Source organism: Notolabrus celidotus, chromosome 9 (assembly GCF_009762535.1).
Source record: "Notolabrus celidotus isolate fNotCel1 chromosome 9, fNotCel1.pri, whole genome shotgun sequence".
Classification (NCBI taxonomy): Eukaryota; Metazoa; Chordata; class Actinopteri; order Labriformes; family Labridae; genus Notolabrus; species Notolabrus celidotus.
In genome coordinates this window covers 37587893-37610887 of record NC_048280.1, presented here as the reverse complement: position 1 = coordinate 37610887, position 22995 = coordinate 37587893, and the positions used below count along the sequence as shown (strand labels likewise).

The 22995-nt window shown below is 43.4% G+C and overlaps 1 protein-coding gene across 1 annotated transcript; it reads left to right on the top strand.

Annotated features, from left to right (window-relative positions):
• Positions 1–1416: 1416 nt before the first annotated feature.
• Positions 1417–20030, top strand: LOC117819480 (protein NLRC3-like). Its single transcript, XM_034692873.1, has 8 exons — positions 1417–1480; positions 3169–3353; positions 3956–4002; positions 4136–5924; positions 9548–9721; positions 12653–12667; positions 18455–18613; positions 19668–20030. The coding sequence occupies exons 2-8, from the start codon at positions 3223–3225 to the stop codon at positions 19678–19680; spliced, it is 2328 nt and encodes a 775-aa protein (XP_034548764.1). The 5' UTR covers positions 1417–1480; positions 3169–3222; the 3' UTR covers positions 19681–20030.
• Positions 20031–22995: the final 2965 nt, after the last annotated feature.

Below are 22995 nucleotides of genomic sequence, written 5' to 3'. Positions count from 1 at the left end.
CCCCTGCCCTCTTCTTCTGCTAACTTTACCTCCAACCCTGTGGTCATTGGCACATTAAAAATGTGGACATAAATAAGACGCCACTTCAGCTGGCTCACTGTCCCCCTTGCTACTCCACTCTATGTAATAATCATCTATTTATTCCAGCAAAGATTGACCCACGATTTAACATCTTAAAAGATAAGGGACTCTGTAACTTAGGTGATCTGTATATTGGCGGCGCATTTGCAAGCTTTAATCAACTAATTTACACTTTTAATCTACATAGTCCCGACTTTTTCCACTACTTCCAGCTGCGTAACTTTTCAAAGACCAACACAGAATCATTCCCACTTTTCCCAACACCTAGTGGAATAGATTTAGCACTCAAGGTGAAAAACCTAGTAAGAGGTCACGTCTCGTTCCTTTATGACCTTCTGACCCCCTCCAGTGAATCCATATTAAACAACATTAGACTGAACTGGGAAACAGAACTCAAGATAAAGCAATCCGATGACTTCTGGGATGGAGCTCTGAAGGCGGTCAATTCATCTTCAAGCTGTGCTAGACTGTCCCTTATACAGTTTAAGGTCCTTCACAGACTACATTATAGTAAAGATAAACTTTCTAAACTTTACCCGGATAAGATAGACGAGAGATGTAATAGGTGTTTACAGACACCGTGCAACCTAACTCACATGTTTTGGTCTTGCCCCAAACTATCTACCTTCTGGCAATCATTCTTTAAAGCTATCTCAGACACGTTAGGCTTAGAATTAGAACCGACACCACATATAGCAATTTTTGGCAAACCACCAGATCTAACTCCCACCACAACTATCCAAAAGAACGTCATCGCATTCACCTCTCTTGTCATGTATGTTAAAAAAAAAAACTATTGTACGAAACAACACTGTGGTTTATACCTGCCTTTTGAAAAATAAAAATTATAAAAAAAAAAGAGTAAAGTAAAATAAGAAGAGAGTGGTTGATGCTGTGAGCAAAAGAATCCATAGATGTTTATGATGTTAAAAACCTGACAAATGGAGGATCATAATTATCACGCACTACAGGAGCTTTTTGTCCTTTAAGGCCACCGTCTCATTACGGACAAGAAGGGTGAGTGAGGGAGTGTTCCAGTCTGACTGATAAACAGTCCCATTTCTACGCACTGTACCTTTAAATGGGGTCTGTTTCTTCAGTTTGTGCTCGTACAGTGAGATGCACAGCATCAGGGTCACCATGAGTAGTTCATGTACGTCCGGGTGATTCAAGGAGTCTTATTGATGCCACACAAACAAAGTGATCAGGGGACATTTTCCCTCACTTAGAAAGGCTGACTCATCATTTCCAGTAAATATCAAGAAGAGGAGAGACTCTGACCTGATAAAAGAGGTTACCAGTGAGACGGGCAATAAAGCAATAGGAGTCAGTTAGTGTGGATCAGAGTTCAGACTCCACTCTGAGGGAGCAGAGGGAGGAAAAGGACGTCTGAGAGAGGGTGAGTTTTATTCAGTGTTTTACTGTCAGCTCTGTATCTGAAGTGAATCAAGTGTCATGTGTTCATCAATACACTTACAAACCAGTAAAGAAAGACAGCTGATCAGATCCAGAGCTGGATCAGGTCTTCATACAGGAACCTGAATGTGTGGTTCCTCCTCTTGTCTCCGTCTTTGGTGAGTCCAGCAGAAAGTGTTTGTTCATTTTTGAGCTCAGAGCTACACGTCGCGTTATTGTGAGGCTTTAAAATCAAACATCCATCATCTGTAGACCGTGAGTCTGACAAGGATGAGGGAACAGATCTACAAAGTGCTGTGGATACTGGGTCTCAGCAGATGTGTGTCTAACATGAGTCTGGTCCTGCTGGAGGTTTCTGCCTGTTAAAGGAAGTTTGTCCTTGCCACTGTAACTTGCTAAATGCTGCAAAGTGCTCTGCTCATGGTGGATAAAGATGAGATCAGACTGAGTCCTGTCTGGAAGATGGGACTGGATGTGATCCGGTCTTGATGTTGGGTCTTTGTTAATAATAGAACATAGAGTCCGGTCTAGACCTGCTCTGTTTGGAAAGAATCTGAGGAGAAGGTTTGTTGTGATTTAGTGCTTTATAAATAAAGATTGATTGATAGAGATGAGACTTCCTCTCACACTGTTTCTCTGACACACTTACAGACTCTGAACAGACCAGTGTGTCATGATGTCAGTGTTCTGAGCTCATGATCACTGAGGTTTCAGAAGAACTGATGTTCAGGAGATGTGTTTGGATTCAGGGGGAGAAGTCAAAGCTTTAGATGCTGCAGGTCCGTTAGCACTAAATACAGCTTCAATGTAACGTTTGAACTTTACCAAAGGTTGCTTTGTCAACATGGACTGACCTGTCAAATATTGATGCTGTGATTTTATACCCTGCTAGACAGAATACTGTTGGTCCTGACTATCTTTATTGCTGTTAAATATTAACATATCAGTTCATAATCTCAGTCCAAAGTCTGTTTATGGACCTCATTCAGTGCTGGATTAAAACCACAGGTTACAGGTACAATAAATGTATTCAGTCATCAAACAGACAAAGGTCAGACACGAGGAAGCAAACCCCACAGAGGAGAGTCCTACTGAGGGGAGAACACAGCAGACCCCTGAGGACAGCTGGGACATGATCCAGAGTCCATTTTGTTCATGGTGGAGTACGTGTTGTGGACTTTCTGTAGTCTGATAGATGTTAGCATGTTTCACACTCAGATCTTTCCAGTGTTAGTGTCTCCTAGTGTTGGATTATGCTGAAGCCTGCTTGGTGAAGCTTCAGGGCTGCATACTATTCAGGAGCAGAGGAAGCTTCCTTCTGTTTAGGGATACATTCATCCTCCATGTCATCAGACGCAGTGAGGTGATGAGCCAGACTTACTCTGGAAGAAAAACATCATGTGATTTAACATCCAGTTTACCAACTCAACAGGATGTGGTCCAAAGCTCTGACACGTGAGCAGAGCTGAATACTTCCTGTTTCTTTGAGGACTTTTTGACTTGATCACATGAGACTGAAGAAGAAACCATCAATCAGGACCTTTCTGATTCAGAACAAGAAGAAAAGAAGAGAATGATAGTGTGCAGATCAATAGTTGATATCATGAGATCTTCATGGTGTAACACACTCCTCCTGTTTGTGTCTCACCTGTCTGTCTACCTTGTCCACAGGTTGAAGAACTTACAAACACTTGATACAGATGGACTCACTCTGAAGAGCAGAAGATGGATGACTGTGTGGAGGAAGAGGAGCACAGAGCAAAGTCTCCCCTGTCCAGCTGTCTGTCTATGAAGAGTGAACGGTCTAAAGGTTGGGCTCCACAATTCAGTAAAGAGCCAGGACCCTCAGAGTCCCGGTAAGAGAACTACTTTCAACCACCAAACTCTCAAGCACCATCAACTGATGTGCTCAGAACTAGATCTGGTTTAATTCCAGACTTTGAAACTCAGAAAGTTCTTTTTAGACCATGAGAACAAAACGATGTCCTGGGCTCCCTCATTGGATTCTCATGCTTGAATCAGCAACCTGCATAAAGTGCTGCTATAGAAAGAGTCAGTGAACACGTTAACACATGGTTTCTATAAATAAAGGGTTTCAGTAAGGACTCTGACTGCCAGAAAAGAAAGAGAATCATTGACTGAGAAATGAAAAGCAGCTCAAAGTGTCTGTTATCAGACCTTTAGATCTGTTTCATATGTTCAGGAAAATCAAATGTTGTGAAGCTGACGGAGAGAAATCATCCTGCACTCTTCCCGAGCCTCAAAATCCTGTCATAAAATCAGAGTTTGATTTCTTTGTGTCCCTGCTCATTCAGGCAGCAGCTGCTGTTCAATATTTAGCAGCAGGATGCTGATAGAGAGAAGGACTTCAGAAACTAGGATCCAGTCAATGTTCAACACACTGGAACTTTCTCACTTTAAACTCAACCATATAAAAACTGAATTTTCCTCTTTCCAGACCGACATCAGGACCACAGGAAGCCAGTCAGACCAGCAGTGAAACCAGTAAGTGTGTCCATCTTTCCTCTGATGTCATTGTTTGTGACAGCCCCACTTTCTTATCTCCTGAATGTATACAGTTCAAACCTTTTCAGCTGATCCACACTGTCAGATGTCTCATATTTCTCTCCTCTTTCAGCAGATCGTGGTCTGCAGAGGGTTTTAGAGGAACATAAGACCAGTCTGAGGACCAGATGTGAGCGTGTGAGTGAAGGAAGTGAGGAAACAGGAAGTAGAACCCTCCTCAATACGATCTACACTGAGCTCTACATCACAGAGGGACAGAGTGAAGAGGTGAACACCCAACATGAGGTGAGACAGCTAGAGACCACCTCCAAGATGGAGATCCTCCAGGACACTCCCATCAAGTGCCAGGACATATTCAGAGCCTTACCTGGTCAACAGGAACCCATCAGAGTGGTTCTGACAGTCGGCGTCGCTGGTGTTGGAAAAACCTTCTCAGTGCAGAAGTTCACTCTGGACTGGGCAGAGGGCTTGGAGAACCAAGACCTCAGTCTGGTGGTTCTGCTTTCATTCAGGGAGCTGAACCTTATCAGAGATAAGCGGTACAGTCTCCTCCAGCTGCTCCATGATTTCCATCCAACATTACAGAAGGTCCCAGCAGAGACGCTGGCTGTCTGTAAACTGGTGTTCATCTTTGACGGTCTGGACGAAAGCAGACTGTCTCTGGATTTCAACAACACACAGGTTGTGTCTGACGTCACACAGAGCTCATCCATAAACCTGCTGTTAACAAACCTCATCAAGGGGAATCTGCTCCCCTCAGCTCTGGTCTGGATCACTTCTCGACCCGCAGCAGCCAATCAGATCCCTTCTTCACGCGTTGACAGGGTCACAGAAGTCCGAGGCTTCACTGACGCCCAGAAGGAGGATTACTTCAGGAGGAGGATCAGTGATGAAGATCTGTCCAGCAGAATCATGTCACACATCGAGACCTCCAGGAGCCTCCACATCATGTGTCAGATCCCGGTCTTCTGCTGGATCACTGCTACAGTTCTGGAGCACATGATGAGCACAGAGCAGAAAGGAGAGCTGCCCAAGACCCTGACCGACATGTACTCACACTTCCTGTTGGTCCAGACCATGAGGAAGAGGAAGAAGTACGCTGAGGGTCCTGAGACCAGTCCTCAGGAGCTGATGGAGGCTGACGGTAAAGTCCTCCTGAAGCTGGGCAGGCTGGCGTTTGAACATCTGGAGTCAGGAAACATCATGTTCTACCAAGAAGACCTGGAGCGCTGTGGTCTGGATGTCACAGAGGCCTCGGTGTACTCAGGACTCTGTACAGAGATCTTCAAAAGAGAGTGTGTGATCTTCAAGAAAACAGTCTACTGCTTTGTTCATCTGAGCGTTCAGGAGTTTCTGGCTGCAGTCTACATGATCCACTGTTTCACAACCAGGAACAGAAAGGTACTGGCATCTTTTATGGTAGGAGAACATGTAAATTCATCCCTGGATGTCTTCCTGAAGAGGGTCATGGAGAAATCCCTCCTCAGTAGAAACGGTCACCTGGACCTGTTTGTCCGCTTCCTTCATGGACTCTCTCTGAAGTCAAACCGGAGACTCTTAGGAGGTCTGCTGGGTCACACAGACATCAGTCCAGAGATGATCCAAAGAGTCATCAACAACCTGAAGAAGATGAACAGTGATGAGATCTCTCCTGACAGAAGCATGAACATCTTCCACTGTCTGACGGAGACGAACGACCTCTCAGTCCATCAGGAGATCCAAGAGTTCCTGAAGTCAGAGAACAGATCAGAGGAACTCTCTGAGATCCAGTGCTCTGCTCTGGCCTACATGCTGCAGATGTCAGAGGAGGTTCTGGATGAGTTGAACCTGTATAAGTACAAAACATCAAGCCAGGGACGACTGAGACTGATTCCAGCTGTGAGGAACTGCAGGAAGGCTCAGTAAGTCCAGTTTTGATGGTCCTCATGTATCAGTGCAAATCAGCTGTTTGGTTCTTCCTGCTCTTTAAAGGAACCTGCATCATAAGACATGTTGACCTTGTTGGATTCACATTGTTCTCTTTTATATGTATGCTGTAAAACTAAACACAATAGATTTCTACATCTTGTGAAAATGTGAAAAATGGATCCACTTGTTGGTGGCCATTGTTCCTCACACTGTGCCGTCAGTCGGTATCTCTGCTACGGCTGCTCCGTTCATCTCATCCAAACTTTCCCTGCACGAGTGACGTCTGTGGAGCACTTTAGTTTCAGAGCGAGCGCAGCGTCAGTGAAGAGGACAGTAATGAAGAAGTTCTTCTGAATGTCATAGTTAGTTGTAAAGTTTAAAGTGGACCCTGATGGTCCTTTACAGTTTTGTTGTTCTTGATTGAATTGAAAGGACTCACAGCAGACTGGAGTCTCTGTTTACAACCAAACAAAAGAAACAGACAAAACCTCTGCGTCAGAAACTCTCAGACACACCTTCTGAAACTTTGATCACCTGCAGCTGATGAACCGCTCCTTGGTCTGGTCACTTAGTGGCCTGTATCAGGCTGTGTGAGGAGATCCAGATCAGATGGTGCTGTTTATGCAGTAATGGACAGAGCATGAGAGACAGACGGCCTTTATACACCGCCCGTCCAAACAAAAAGTGGACCACTCTAATATTTTGTTGGACCGCCTTTAGCTTTGAGTACGGCACACATTCACCCTGGCATCGTTTCCATAAGCTTCTGCAATGTCACAACATTTATGTCTGTCCAGAGGTGCAGTCATTTTACATAAAGATCTTGTATGATGGGAAAGTAGGACCGCTGGGCAAAGTCTTCTCCAGCACATCCCAAAGGTCCTCAATGGTGCTGAGGTCTGGACTCTGTGGGGGTCAATCCATGTGTGAACATGAAGTCTCATGATCCCTGAACCCTTCATTCACAATGTAAGCCCCACAAATCCTGGCACTGTCGATGCCACTGTGATGCTTTTTAGATCTACCTTGTCCACCTGAACCTGTGAGGTAGGCTGAGGAGAGGTCTGCTGAAACACATCAAGTCTGAAAGATCAGTCCAGTCTTTGTTGCTTTACTGTCACCCTAGCCCACAGCCACCATGGAGGATTAGGACCACATCAGGATTAAAAAGAAGAGGTTTTTACATGAAAGACGTAAAGTTACAAGAATAAAAAGATGAACTTACAGATTCCAGTGGTCAGGTTAGGAGAATGAAGCTGTAATCTTCTGAGAGTTGTAGTTTCACTTGAAAGAAGTTTGAATAACAGCTTATCATGAATCTCTACAGTCTGTAGGATCAAACAACATATAGAGAGATGTTAGAAGAGCAGCCAGCTGCTTGATCTAAAACCAAGAACATGGATCATCTTGTGAAGTGAAACTGGACAGCTGAGGACAAACAGCAGAAACGAGCACAGGCTGTCTACTAATCTGCTCAGAGTAGACTCAGTGTGTTACACTATCTATTCAGACTTCTGATGCGTATGACGAGGTGGTGCTGATGTGCTCAAAGACTAAGGGCCCGATCTACTAAAGGTTTGCGTGTATAAAAACACGTGCAAACTTGATAGCGCATGCAAAGCTGACGTACTAACCGGGAGCACCGAGGATTGCGTCTGTCAAATGAGCAAAATAGCACTCGCTATCCATTTAGCGTGTTTGCCTTCATGAATATGCAGAATACATGCAGATCATCAGAACGTGCAAAATACTGGGAAGAGGAGATGCAATTGTAATCATTTAGCAAATGCAATGGGATTTATCAAACCTGAAGCAGAAAGCGGGCGGTGTTTTTGTGTCTATATTTAGCACGTTTGAAAGGCAGGTGCAAACTAGCACAGCGTTACACACACATGGCAGTCACAAAAAGGAGCCATGCCATATCTCCTATGGAGAAACTCCTTCAACACTGCAACACAAATTCAAAGCAGTTCAGCACCACGGATAGCGACCGCATCAATCTGACACCCACTTTAACTTTAACTAATGAGAGCACAGTAGGTCACTGTATCAACAGCAATACAGTTTAGTAAAATTGGCACAGCGGCTCACATGTTCACATACAAACAAAAAATCAATATGTCCTACTCGGCCTACTCACCACTGTTTGGACGAGCCTTAAGCTCCGCCGACTTGTCCACGATGCACTGTATGTCCATTTTCATTGCTCTGTCATTCTCAATGGACAACGGGGCAAGTCCACTCAGTCTCTCCTGTCCCACCGTGCTCCTCAAGAGGATTTTAGTTTAACTTGGAGAATGAGTGCTCAGAAGTTGTGAAGATGTGACGGGAAGAGTAAAAAATAATAGGAGGGCCCAAACCTCACAGCTGGCAGGTTGACAATGAGCATTTTGTCAGATCAGCAACAGACTTTTGCTTTGGTATCTGGTCCCTGAAAGAGGTTCTAAAAGAAAGCAGTAGGCCAGGGAAGCTGGGGGCGATGTCCCGACCGTAGTGCTCACTAAGTCGCCAGGCAGCTTGGTGTAACTCCTCATCTCGTGCTTGCAGCAGTGTGTTGGGGTGAACTGCCTCAAACATGTTCACAGTTCCATTTAAGCTGGTGAATCTTTGGGACAGTTGCTGGATGATGATATCAAGACAGGCATTAAAAACGTTCACCCCAAAGTTGCTCTCTGCGTCAGTGAGGCGACTGTCTTCATCAAAGTGAGGCCTAACTTTTCTGGTCCTGGTTGTTTCAAACTGCAATTGACTTCCCAATTAAGTAGCTAGAGCAAGACTGGCAGACTTTTGAACTAATTAAATGTGTCCAATATTAGAGATTTTATTAAGGGAAAGTTTTTCTTTTGTTCTTCTGCAGATATCTTGCACTCTTCTTTTTATATCATCAGCAGATCTTCTGTTTTTGCTCAAAGGATTCACCTTTTCACAGATGGCCTCCCCAAATCGTGTTTCTAACACTGAGATGTCTCTGCTGGAGTTCACAGATGTGTTTATGTGTGTCCTCCACTAAAACCTCCAACTCCATGGCTTCAAACTTCATTTTTCGTTTACGGCCACTCTGCTCTCCAAAACTATCCATGGTGACAGCTGGTAGCACACACAAAATCCTTATTTAAGGGCGGTCCGTTCCACTTTTGCACTTGTTGTCATTTGCGCACGCAGTCATAGTAGATCACCTGCAACACGCCCAGAAATAACATGTGCAATGTTTTAGTTTGCACACGCAATATAGTGCTCCTTATTTGAGATCTTAGGAGATCAGGCCCTGAGTCTTCACTTCTTCATGAAGCTAAAGTTGAACTTCACAAGATGCTCCACACTCCTGGTTTTAGTGCAGGCGGCTGGCTGCTCTTCTGATCTTCACATTTCAACATTTATGCTAACACAGACTAAGACTCTGACTTCTTCTCTTTACCACTGACCTCCTCAGTTTGTGACTTTACTCTCTGAACTCAGAACACACTGTTGTTCACAGTATAGCAGATAAGAGGGGTGTTGATTGTTGACTGTTCCAGATCAGTCCTAAAGATGGCGCTGTGAATGCTGTGAATCAAGGGGAAGGAAATGTAACTTACCTTTTAATAATAACATGTTTTTAATATTTATGTCCTCACAGATTTGATCGCTGTGGACTCTCAGACACTCACTGTGAAGTTGTGGCCTCAGCTCTGAAGTCCAACCCGTCCCATCTGAGAGAGCTGTACCTGAACAACAACAGGCTCCAGGACTCAGGAGTGGAGCGTCTGTCTGCTGGTCTGAAGAGTCCAAACTGTAAACTGGAGACTCTGGGGTCAGTTCAGTCTTTCTCTGTCTCTGTTCTGGATTTCTTGTGGAATTAATGGTTGAACCTCATTCAGACTCCTTCATATCATACATGCACATTTCTAGAAGTTTCTCTTCACTTTCTTTCTTTCTTTCTTTCTTTCTTTCTTTCTTTCTTTCTTTCTTTCTTTCTTTCTTTCTTTCTTTCTTTCTTTCTTTCTAAACAAAGATGGAGGAAAATGTGGGCTCAAACTGCTGATCCTGGATCAGTTCAAAACCCCAGATGGGCTCTGATCCAATAGTTGAGATCAGAATGTGGACATCAGTAAAAAGGTTCTTGTCCTCCGTAGTCTCTATTCTTTGTTCTTTAAGGACTCTATGTTTCAAACGGGGAGATCAGTTTGGTTGTTGTGCTCAGTAACTTGTAGAATTGTCTTCAAAGTGAACATGAAAAAGAAAGGTGATAAACCCTGATGGTGGTTCTGCACTAACAGAATTGGGATCAGATGTTTTTGTCATATTGCCCTCCACCAATCGTAGACGTGCTGGGCATTATTTACTTTCTGTTACTCCAAAAGTCTTTTCAGACGTTTTCAGATACTTTGTCATCTTTTGTCAAATCTAGAATCAGTTTGAGAATTGAGTTTGTGTCTGTCCAGCTGTTGGAGCTGCTGGCAGAGAACAGGAGGTGAAGTCAGTGCGTCTTTATTGAAGCAGCAGGATGTTGTCATTGGTGTTGATCTGAACTCTGTTTCACTCTTTCTCTGTTTGAAACCTGCATCCTGTTAGCTTCAGCTGTTTGGAGCCTCACTTTTCTTCATGTATACATCCTAAAAGGTCATCAACCTTTTTAAGCTCAACATCTCTGACCTCAACTTGTGTGAAAGGTGAGATCTACCTATAGAAGCATTGAGAAAAAAAGGACAGCACATAATGTATTTCCTATTGAGCCATATTGTATGAATTACAATGAATTATTTGTATAACCTTCAAACTGAAAGCCTTGAAAAAAACGAACTAAAACACAAAAAAGAAAGGCATGTGGCTTATACCCCTTGTAGTGGCTTGCTTTCGCCAAACGAAACAAACACCTATAAGCCACTGAGGGGCTGCTTTACCGGGACTCAGTTGACGCGTCCTCCTCGTCAGCATGAATGAATGAAGTCCGCTTGTGCATTGACATCAACGGGTTTATTAGACTCACAATATACGCACAGCCGATCAATCCACACTTGCATCTAATCGAACTTGTAGAATTACAGGCTTACGTCTATTGTAGACAATATGATGACAAAACGGAACGAGACGGAACAAGACGGTCAAAAACTGTTTGCTACCCGGTAGGCAGCTCACCTGCCACTGATTGGGTCTTCTTCCCTATATGCTTTCTAACACCTGGTTTGACACACCCACCACCTAGTGTCCACACAAGTGCATCAAACACACAAACAGTCCACACATAATATTGACACACATAAGGCTCTAACACCCCTTTTAATAATAATTGTATTTGTTCATACCATAAAATTAAATGAATAAACACTTGTAGTGGACAGGTCATATTTAAGTGTAATGAGCTGTTTTGTTTACCTGATGAAACTTCAAACTTTACCTTGCACTTTTTTAGAAAGTTAAACTGTAATGTACACTTATTGAATTATCAGTCAGTTCAATTCAGTTACCTGCAGTTAGACCAAGTTACATGTTGCATCTAAAGCAGCATCACTTTACACTTAACAACACCATATAGCAGGCAAACAAGTTAGTGAGATGTCTGTGATTGAATGCTGTCTGTGAGTGGTAGTAAAGTAGTATGCACTCACTCTTAGTGCACATGCAGTGAGGAGAGGATATTTCTCTTTGCTGACAAGTCCCCAAAAGTCACTGTCCCTTGATCTGGCTTTCAGCTTAATGTCATTTTGCACATCAACCATCTCCATATCAACACCACTTGGCAAAACAAATACTTGCTGGAATCTGGTTGCTATCTGCTCAATATCAATAGGCAGAAATGGGTTTGACACAAAAGCAGCAACATCTTCCATGACGCTTAACTCACCAAAACACCGAGTAAACGCCGCTGCCACTTTGTCCAGACAGGCTCAGTACTGCTCCGGGTGAAAAGCATCCTTGTTTACAATGGTTTGTGACATTTTTTCCAGGTCAGAGAAGTGGGTCAGCCTCCCGTTCTGTAGGTGTGTGGTCCAAACACCCAGCTTGGCCTTCAATGCATTCACTGCTCTGATCATGTGGGGCAGGTCTTGGTCTTTTCCCTTCAGCTTGTAATTGAGTGCATTCAGTTTTGCTGTCAGGTCGAACAAAAACCCCAGATCCAGTAGTCACGCTTCATCAGACAGTTCCTCATGCTCCTCGTTCCGTGTTGACAAAAAAATCTTTATCTCAGGCAGCAAGTCAACAAATCGCTGCAGCACTTTGCTGCGACTCAACCACCGTACATCAGCGTGGAGAAGTAGGTCTCCGTACACAGTATCAAGCTCATCCAATAAGGTCTTGAAGACGCGATGCTGGAGCGCTTTTGCTCTTACGGAGTTTATCAGTGTGACCACGAGTGTCATTACATGGGACAAGTCCAAGACTTTGCCAACCAAAGCCTGCTGATGGATAACACAGTGATAATCCATGAAATGTGGAAAGTCTGGGTCGCTGCGACACAACAATTACATTGAAAGTATACTGTGTGTCTCCTAAAGAGAGGAGAGAGAAGAACGGTCTCACAATCCTAAAAGCAGTTTATCAGGCATTCTAGGCTATTACGTAATTATTTTGCCATTATCTTTAAGAGCTACAGAGAAAGCCTCAAAGATCTACCTGTCGATCAAGATCGACGGGGTTGGCGACCCCTGTCCTAAACCATTCTCTGCTCTCTGCAGGTTTGAAGATATTAGATTTCAATCTGAATCATTTCTTTCTGTCATTTCATCATTTCTTCTTCATACAGGTTGTGGAGCTGCAGTTTGTCAGCGATCAGCTGTGCTTCTCTGGCCTCAGCTCTGAAGTCCAACCCCTCCCACCTGAGATATCTGGACCTGAGTAACAACAATCTGCAGGATTCAGGAGTGAAGGAGCTGTGTGATTTTCTGCAGAGTCCAAACTGCAGACTAGAGACTCTGAAGTAAGACACCTTTCCTTTGTTTAATTTCTCTGCTGAGATGTTTCTGATGATTGTTGTGGTGACACTTAACTGCAGAACCATGGCTGATCTCTAACTGATCCACACTGAGGGTCTTCAGGCTGAAGTCTGGTTCCTCTCAGAGGTTTTTGTTGGTTGAGGAGCAGAACGATGATGAGCTACAGATTGAAAACATTTGAAGCTCCTGAGAGGAACTTTGCTTTGTGTGGTTTTTGGCGACACCTGTGGTCAAAGTGGTCTGTCTTATCTCTTTGCTGGTTTTGGTCTGAATATGTGTAAGTGCTTTTTGTAAACACAGTCTCATCCTGTTATCTTTGAGTGGTCTAAAGTATCAGTGCCTGTGAATTAGGGCATGTACAGGACAGGATCAGCAAAGATCTGAAGAGAAGTGAAAAGTGGTCTCCATGGCTTTAAAGTGAGTTCTTTACATTTCAAACACAAACTTCCTGTTAGACGGAGACAATGATGACACACAGTTTAAACACTTTAATGCAGGATGGAGGGATTCTACTGAATGTCATATATTCTGCTTCAGATCGTAAAATTCACCTTTATGCTGACGACACAGTTTTGTATTGTAATGCTGCTAATGCTCAGTCTGCTGTGCGTTCTGTCCAATGCTGCTTAGATAGATAGATAGATAGATAGATAGATAGATAGATAGATAGATAGATAGATAGATAGATAGATAGATAGATAGACAGATAGATAGATAGATAGATAGATAGATAGATAGATAGATAGATAGATAGATAGATAGAAACTTTATGAATCCTGTGGGATGGTTCCCTTCTCTGAATCAGAAGTTATACTCACCAGACATAGGTTAGTCTTACATGCAGAGAAAACCAAGTTCATGATCTCTTCCAGGTCCACACATATTGATCTGAAACTCCAGATCACCAGTATAGAAAGGGTGAAGGTTTATTAATATCTGGGTTTCTGGATGATGAGAAAGTTCCTTTTAAAGTCCGATTTTAAATGTGTCCAGTAAACTTGGACTAAAGATTGTCTTTTTCTACAGGATCAAATCCTGCTTTCCTTTGCACTGTAGGAAAACCCTGGTGGAGGGAACTTTTGGATCAGAGCTAGACTCTGGAGATGTTTTGTACAGGCATGCTTCAGCCTCCACCTTAAAACCACTTGATGCAGTTTTTCACTCTGCATTGAGATTTATTACGCTGATCATTACAGCACTCATCACTGCATCCTTAACAAACAGGTGGGATGGTCCTCTCTGACTGAAAGGTGGGATTTGAACTCATACCTGTTTATTATAAAGCTCTTATTGGGATGCTACCCTCATATATATCATCCATGCTGGTTATGTCCTCTGCAGCACATCACACCAGATCTACTAATGGGCTCACTCTCCAGGTTCCCAGAGTTCATTCAGAGCTTGGAAGATCTGCATTTGGCTTTTTTGGACCATCTGCCTGAACTCACTGCAAAGCTCTTTAAAATGAACACACTGCTTTGTTTGAGTCCTTTTAAATCCTTAGTTGTAAACATTTGAACCTCTGATTGTACCTTTTTTAACTGACTTTGTTTTAACATGACTTTTTTAATTGTTGTCTGTTTTGATTTGATCATCATTCTTTGAAGGTTTGATCTTTTATTTGCTTATCATGCATTTGAATGTTTCTTGTATTTGCTCGACGTTGTTGTAAACGAGAGCTTTGCTTTCAATGATTTTCCAGTTTAGATCAAGACAATTCATTTCAACCTGAAATGCAGACTTTGTGTGTCTGTCTCATTGAATGACAGTGAAAGATGTTGTAGATATGATGAAGATAGATTTCTTCAGTTCCTCCAAACTCATCCTGATATATTCTGAATCTTTGGGACTTTTGGATCTGGAGTCAAATCTAAAGTCTGTTGAAGAGTTTTCATTTGAGTTTGACTTGTTGGTGTATTTGGAGTCACAGGTGGGACGGGTGGAGTTTAACAGGTGAAGTCATGAACATCTTTAGTCTTTTTTAATCTTCATCAAACTTTATAGAAGCAGCATTTATTTATTGATATTTATTTTGTATTTTGGTTGAGTTCACTTCAACAGTCATTTCTACAGTTCTGCTGTATCTGTTGTTACACAGTTTCACTAAATATAATATCATTATAAACCAAACACAGAAGATATACCTTCAAATAAATCAACACATGAGAGTAAATAATAAAAGAATATATCAATAAATAAAAAGAAGAAGGAGGAAAATAAAATGAGGGAGGAGAAATAAAGGCATTTTATTTAAGCGACATGAACTATATTTCAGAAACCTTCTCAGACCACAGACTGAGGGACGGGGGTCAGCTCTGAACCACTTCATAGTGGCACATATGACCACTGATGCCTCTTCCATCTGTTCCCTGTGGGGTTACACCCAACAATGCCCCCCTGGGATCCTTCAGGAAGTTTTGGTCTAACACTTGTTTAAGAGTCTTAAAAACGCCATCCCATAATGTCCTTATCCTGAGGCAGGTCCAGAATATGTGTGTGTGGTTGCCCAGCGAGCACAGTTTCTCCATCACCTTATTGAGTGAGTTGGGCTCATTGTGGTCCCTGTCTCTGTAGTCCTGAAGAATCTTGTTCTAACCCTCCTCTTAAATTCCCTCCATACATTTGAATTGGTGCCTCGATGAACCTGGGAGCATCTTTCCTCCCATGAGTCCTATGGTCTGTCTCTATTCATCTGGGTAGAAGCAGCGTGTTGTCTGTGTTCTTTGTTCTGAATAAGAGGTGAAGTCAGTGCGTCTTTATTGAAGCAGCAGTATGTTGTCATTGATGTTGATCTGAACTCTGTTTCACTCTTTCTCTGTTTGAAACCTGCATCCTGTTAGCTTCAGCTGTTTGGAGCCTCACTTTTCTTCATGTATACATCCTAAACCTTCCTCTGCTCTCTGCAGGTTTGAATATATTAGATTTCAAGCTGGATCATTTCTTTCTGTCATTTCATCATTTCTTCTTCATACAGGTTGAAGAGCTGCAGTTTGTCAGCGATCAGCTGTTCTTCTCTGGCCTCAGCTCTGAAGTCCAACCCCTCCCATCTGAGAGAGCTGGACCTGAGTAACAACCAGCTGCAGGATTCAGGAGTGAAGCAGCTGTGTAATTTTCTGCAGAGTCCAAACTGCAGACTGGAGACTCTGAAGTAAGAAACCTTTCCTTTGTTTAATGTCTCTGCTGAGATGTTTCTGATGTGATTGTTCTGGTGACACTAAACTGCAGAACCATGGCTGATCTCTATCTGATCCACACTGAGGGTCTTCAGGCTGAAGTCTGGAGACCCCACACCAAGACAGGATAAGACTCAGTCTGACCCCACCTTAAACCACCATGAGCATTGCACCTCACAGTATTTAGCTAGTTACAGCGCAGAGGAAGTACTTCTTTTAACAGACAGAAACCTCAAACAGAACCAGAATCATGTTAGACAGCCATCTGCCTCGACTGGGTTGGGTCTGGAAAGAGGGATAGAGGAGAATAAGAGAGAGAGGGAGCGATGATACTGATGAGATGAGTAGTAGTAGCTGTTGCCGCTGGAGTCCAGCACGTCCATATCAGCTGGAGTCTGGAACGTCCACAGCAGGAGGACGTCTACGGCAGCTCAGAGGAACCTACGAGACAAGGGAGCTCAGGGACTCCAGAAAGGTCTATGGTTAGCCAGCTCTTTAAGATATGAAGGTGTCTGGTCATTAAGGGCTTTGTAGGTCAGAAGAAGGATTTTAAATTCTAGTCTAGATTTTATGGGGAGTCAGTGTAGAGAAGCTAACACTGGAGAGATGTGCTCTCTCTTCCTGGTTCTGGTCAGTACTCGAGCTGCAGCGTTTTAAACTTTCTGAAGAGTCTTTAGAGGCTTATTGGGGCAGCCTGATCAAAGGGAATTACAATAATCTAACCTGGAGGTAAATCTAACCTGGGGGGAAGGGGGTGAGATAGGATCCCAGTGTGTGTGGCAGTGCACCAGTTCCCCCGGCAGTCTAGGCCTATAGCACATGCATGTTCCTCTGTTACGCACAGGCATGTTCCTCTTTTACGCACATGCATGTTCCTCTGTTACACACATGCATGTTCCTCTTTTACGCACAGGCATGTTCCTCTGTTACGCACATGCATGTTCCTCTGTTACACACATGCATGTTCCTCTGTTACACACATGCATGTTCCTCTGTTACACACATGCATGTTCCTCTGTTACACACATGCATGTTCCTCTGTTACACACATGCATGTTCCTCTTTTACGCACAGGCATGTTCCTCTGTTACGCACATGCATGTTCCTCTGTTACACACATGCATGTTCCTCTGTTACACACATGCATGTTCCTCTGTTACGCACAGGCATGTTCCTCTGTTACGCACAGGCATGTTCCTCTGTTACGCACAGGCATGTTCCTCTTTTACGCACAGGCATGTTCCTCTGTTACGCACAGGCATGTTCCTCTGTTACACACATGCATGTTCCTCTGTTACACACATGCATGTTCCTCTGTTACGCACAGGCATGTTCCTCTTTTACGCACAGGCATGTTCCTCTGTTACGCACAGGCATGTTCCTCTGTTACGCACAGGCATGTTCCTCTGTTACGCACATGCATGTTCCTCTGTTACATACATGCATGTTCCTCTGTTACACACATGCATGTTCCTCTGTTACACACATGCATGTTCCTCTGTTACACACATGCATGTTCCTCTGTTACGCACAGGCATGTTCCTCGGTTACGCACATGCATGTTCCTCTGTTACGCAAATACATGTTCCTCTGTTACGCACATGCATGTTCCTCTGTTACACACATGCATGTTCCTCTGTTACACACATGCATGTTCCTCTGTTACACACATGCATGTTCCTCTGTTACACACAGGCATGTTCCTCGGTTACACACATGGATGTTCCTCTGTTACGCACATGCATGTTCCTCTGTTACGCACAGGCATGTTCCTCTGTTACGCACATGCATGTTCCTCGGTTACGCACAGGCATGTTCGTCTGTTACGCACAGGCATGTTCCTCTGTTACGCACATGCATGTTCCTCTGTTACATACATGCATGTTCCTCTGTTACGCACATGCATGTTCCTCTGTTACACACATGCATGTTCCTCTGTTACACACATGCATATATATTCTGCCTCCCTCCTGCCTTGAAAACCCCTGTTTTTAAAGTCCACCTTTCGTTTAGCCATTTTTTGGGGGAGAGTGATAGCTGAAAGTTGACTGCAGGTGACTAGCTTCATGAGGCTGATGATGAGCTGAGTGGGGTAACGGCTCTCGCGTGCGGGCCCTCGATTGACGTGCAGTGCATTATGGGACTTGTAGTTTTAGTGGTTCATGCAAAATACCGTCGGGCCAGCTCTAAAAATAATTTGATATTATCCTGGGGGCCAAAGATAATTCCACCGCAGACCGGATTTGGCTTGCGGGCCTTACGTTTGACACATATAGTCTAGAATCTGAGTGCTAGATTTCACTAAATATTACCATTTCTACACACTGTACCTTTAAACCTCTCTCTGCTCTCTACAGATTGAATACGTTGGATTTCAAGCTGGATCATTTCTTTCTAAAATGTCTTTATTTCTTCTTTATTCAGGTTGAGTGCCTGCAGTTTGACAAAGACCAGCTGTGCTTCTCTGGCCTCAGCTCTGAAGTCCAACCCCTCCCATCTGAGAGAGCTGGACCTGAGTTACAACAAGCTGCAGGATTCATACGTGGAGCTGCTGTGTGATCTTCAGAAGAGTCCAAACTACAGACTGGAGACTCTGAGGTCAGTATAGAGTTGGAGTTAGTCCGTGCTGGTCTCTCCAGTATTCCTCTAAACACAGTATCACAGCAGAACTTCAGGACATCCTACAAACCTTCAACACTCCCAGAGGTTTCTCTCCTCAGTGAAGATGTGAGATCATAAATCATCAAGTGTCAAAGAGGAAAGTGATGATGCCTCTCCACCATTTCATCTCAGATGTAGAGATGGGGGGACCTGAACCTGATCCTCTTTGTACAGCAGTCTGATCACTTTAATACAGGGACCTGAACCTGATCCTCTTTGTACAGCAGGCTGATCACTTTAATACAGGGACCTGAACCTGATCCTCTTTGTACAGCAGGCTGATCACTTTAATACAGGGACCTGAACCTGATCCTCTTTGTACAGCAGGCTGATCACTTTAATACAGGGACCTGAACCTGATCCTCTTTGTACAGCAGTCTGATCACTTTAATACAGGGACCTGAACCTGATCCTCTTTGTACAGCAGGCTGATCACTTTAGCTTTAATGCATCAGATGAGAGTCAGAGCTTCATCCACTACATTGGTCGGGCGTGGCTCTCTTGACAGAGCAGAAAGATACTGCACCATGGACTACCCAAAACCTGGTCTGTAGTCAGGGGTGCAGTATTAGTCTGCTGTTTAAAGGGTCCATTAGTCTGATGCACAAACAGAGACAGGTTCACATTCTGCTCACACAGAGCTCGTAACACACAGGGAGGATTTAAACACCTGTGACTCAGTGATGTTCAGCCAGGTGAGAAGCCAAAAGGCAAACAACATAAGAAAGTCCTGCTTTCATATTTAAACACAGAACACAGTGACAACAGTCAACACCACATGATGCCTTCAAGGACTCTGTCTGTCCCCTCAAGCTGCAAGAGTCCAATATATGAACCTGAGAGCTGAAAGGAAGCTACTTTACAACATCCCTCCACCTCTGGACTGAGCAGGACTGAAGTCTCTGCTGGTCTTTCGACTGGAGGATCTGCATCACAGCTGATGAAGTGAGTCTCAGAGTGTAAACACTGTTTGTCTGTTTTCTATCATCAGATGGAAGAACTAAGAGTCAGATGATCAGAGAGAGGATGGTCTTCCTCCTGCTGGTCAGAGAGGTGGAAACAGCAGCAGCTTGGATGTGGTGAGTCTCTGACTGAGCCGTGTTCCTGACAGACTGACGGACCAATCACAACAGGTGGAGGTGACTCTCAGTGCTGCGGTCTGAAGACCAGCTCCACTCTCAGACTCAGGACCTGGACCTCAGATATCTTCTTCCACTGACTCTGAACTGAAATGACCTCCACAGGTTTGTTTTGTGGAGAACAACAAGAAAAATGAACACACTGATTGAATCTGTAGTTTTGTTCGTGCTGCAGCGCCACCCTGTGGGGATTTAGAGTAGTGCAGTGGATTTATCAGCTCACGTTCCTCCAGTAGAAGTAGACCCCCCCCCCCTCCCCCCCTCTTTTAACACTCCGAACCATAAGTGATGACACAGGAAGAGCTGTCTTCCTGTCCAGATCCCCTTCTCCTGGTGTTTAACTTTTTCCACATCGCCAGGAGAAAGGACGATAAAAATGTAATACAATGAATATTTAACAATGTTGGTTAGCTGTTTTATGTGTTTTAAACTGTTTGTAACAGAAAGATGCACCTCGACATAGAAGCATACTCAGAGACACTCACACACACACACACACAGACCTTCTTACCTCTCTGCCAAATCAAGTCGTAAATACCTTTCTTTCCAGATCTCACTCTAAGGGACAAGTTTTAGACATTTCCAAAATGTATATTAACTCATGATTTTATCATTCTGAAGCTAAGATAAAAACTTTAATGTTGAGACTTTGATAAGAATATTGAAATTCCCAGAGTTCTATGATGTATAATGACAAAGTTATGAAACATGTTTTAATTGGGTTTTCTTCCTTGTGGTCAACACCGCCATCTAGAGGAGAAGACGTGGTAGATGTTGTATTGTGTAAACCCTGTGTGATAAGTTCTGTTAAGATATTTTAACTTCTCACAAGTTATGAAATCTGCATCCTAAGATAATGATAATCATTAATGAGAACTCATCTTTGACATTTAAGGTCAATGTATTTTCCCTGTTGCATAGATTACTTTGAATTGTTTGATTATGAAGAAAGTTAGCACCTCCAAGTCTGAGGCCATGGTTCTCTGCCGGAAAACGGTGGATTGCTCTCTCTTGGTGGGGAGTGAGACTCTGCTCCAAGTGGGGGAGTTTAAGTATCTCGGGGTCTTGTTCGCGAGTGGGGGTAAAATGGAGCGTGAGATCCACAGGCGGATTGGTGCGGCGTCAGCAGTGATGCGGACGTTGTATCGGACCATTGTGGTGAAGAGGGAGCTGAGCCGGAAGGTAAAGCTTTCCATTTACCAGTCGGTCTACGTTCCAACCCTCACCTATGGTCATGAGCTGTGGGTCATGACCGAAAGAATAAGATCGCGGATACAAGCGGCTGAAATGAGTTTCCTCTGAAGGGTGTCTGGACTCGGCCTTAGAGATAGGGTCAGGAGCTCGGACATCCGGAGGGAGCTCGGAGTAGAGCTGCTGCTCCTCCGCGTCGAAAGGAGTCAGCTGAGGTGGTTCGGGCATCTGATAAGGATGCCTCCCGGACGCCTCCCTTTAGAGGTGTTCCGGGCACGTCCAACTGGGAGAAGGCCCCGGGGTAGACCCAGAACGCGGTGGAGGGATTATATCTCCCGCCTGGTCTGGGAACGCCTCGGGATTCTCCAGGAGGAGCTGGAAAGTGTCGCCGGGGAGAGGGATGTCTGGGTCAATTTGCTTGGACTGCTACCCCCGCGACCCGACCCCGGATAAGTGGAAGAAAATGGATGGATGGATGGATGGATTATGAAGAATTGTGCTTACTTTCACTTATCTTTTAAATCCATGACGTGCTTTAATTGAAGAGTATGCATTGGTGATAGCTGTAGTGATATGTTTATATTAAAGCGATATTTCCAGAGAAGTTTGCGCTGTAATTAGAATACAGATCCTTTATTCAGAGGGTGTTTAAAGTTGAAATCCAAAGGAGGAGGCCTATAAAAGTCTTCTGCTCTCCTTCCCCCTTCTCTTACGCTTCTCTTCTGCAGACCCTTACTCTTCCTGGACGCTCCTGCGTCTCTCCTTTTGGGAGCGCCTCTGTCAGGCCCCCTGCTTCTTTTAGGCCTCTCCTAATACTGTAGGTCTTTTCATTTTCTTTTGTCCCTTGTGGCAATTCGAATTTTCTAGAAACCTTTTTCCGCTGTGAAACCAAACTCAGCGTTGATAAATTTTACTGGAACCAAAGTAACTTCTTTAAGTTTATCTTTTGTTCGACTAAAGTCTATTTTTAGTTTTAAGAACGTTTTTATTATTTTCAATCTTTTACACTAAAGCCACGCACAGCAAAGCAAAGCTTACCTTTTGTTAAAGACATTATTCTAAGTCTACAAGACTTCTTTTTATATTTTTGACCACGAGTCATCACTCCCACATCTGGAGCAGCAGTCTGTAGACGAGACCACGTGACCACGCAACAGAACCAAGACGGGTACTCTGGGCCAGCCGATTCAAACCTCCTCTTCATGGCGCCATCTTTCGGTTCTTCAGATGAAAATCCGGCAGACATGAAGACAACACGCCAAGAAACTGGAGCAAACTCCTCTGGACCCATCAGAGACTCGCTGACGGTTCTGAAAGATAGTAAGACTGTTCCTGAATTTCTGTGGTCGAAGTTGATTTAGGCTTCATTCTGAAAGTCCCATAGTTTGACTATATTTCCAAATCAGAGATTTAAATTAGTGTCTGAAACTCCATTTTAAACAACTAAACCAAATCACTATCACCAAATCATATAGTAGTGTACTTCTAGCTATCCTTGCTTAAAGGTATCTTTGTCTGTTTATCCATATGTCTGTTATTCATCTATGTTCATTATCTGCCAGAATCATAATCTATTCATCATTCTATTTACATTAAACTTCATATATTATAAAGGATTTTGTCTGTATATTCATTTCGGACCAGGGTGGGTCAAAGTGTTTGTAAAGAATTCATAACTTCAGATTTAAATTGAACAAGACTGATTTCTATTTGTTCAATCATTAGTGTTCAATTTTCATAATTAATCACTGTGATTAATCCTCAGGTTTCGATCCTGAGTGGTGCCCCATTGATTTATATGAGGAAAATTATATGAAATATGAATTTCATTAAAACATTTTTTTTATTAAATTATTTATTTTGAAATATTAATTTCATATTTTAATATCTGAATTACCCATACACACCGCCAAATATTAATAGATGAACAAAGTGAAACATGTCAAAAAGAACAAAGTGTGGATCCAGTGAAGGCTTTGTTCTTTTTCA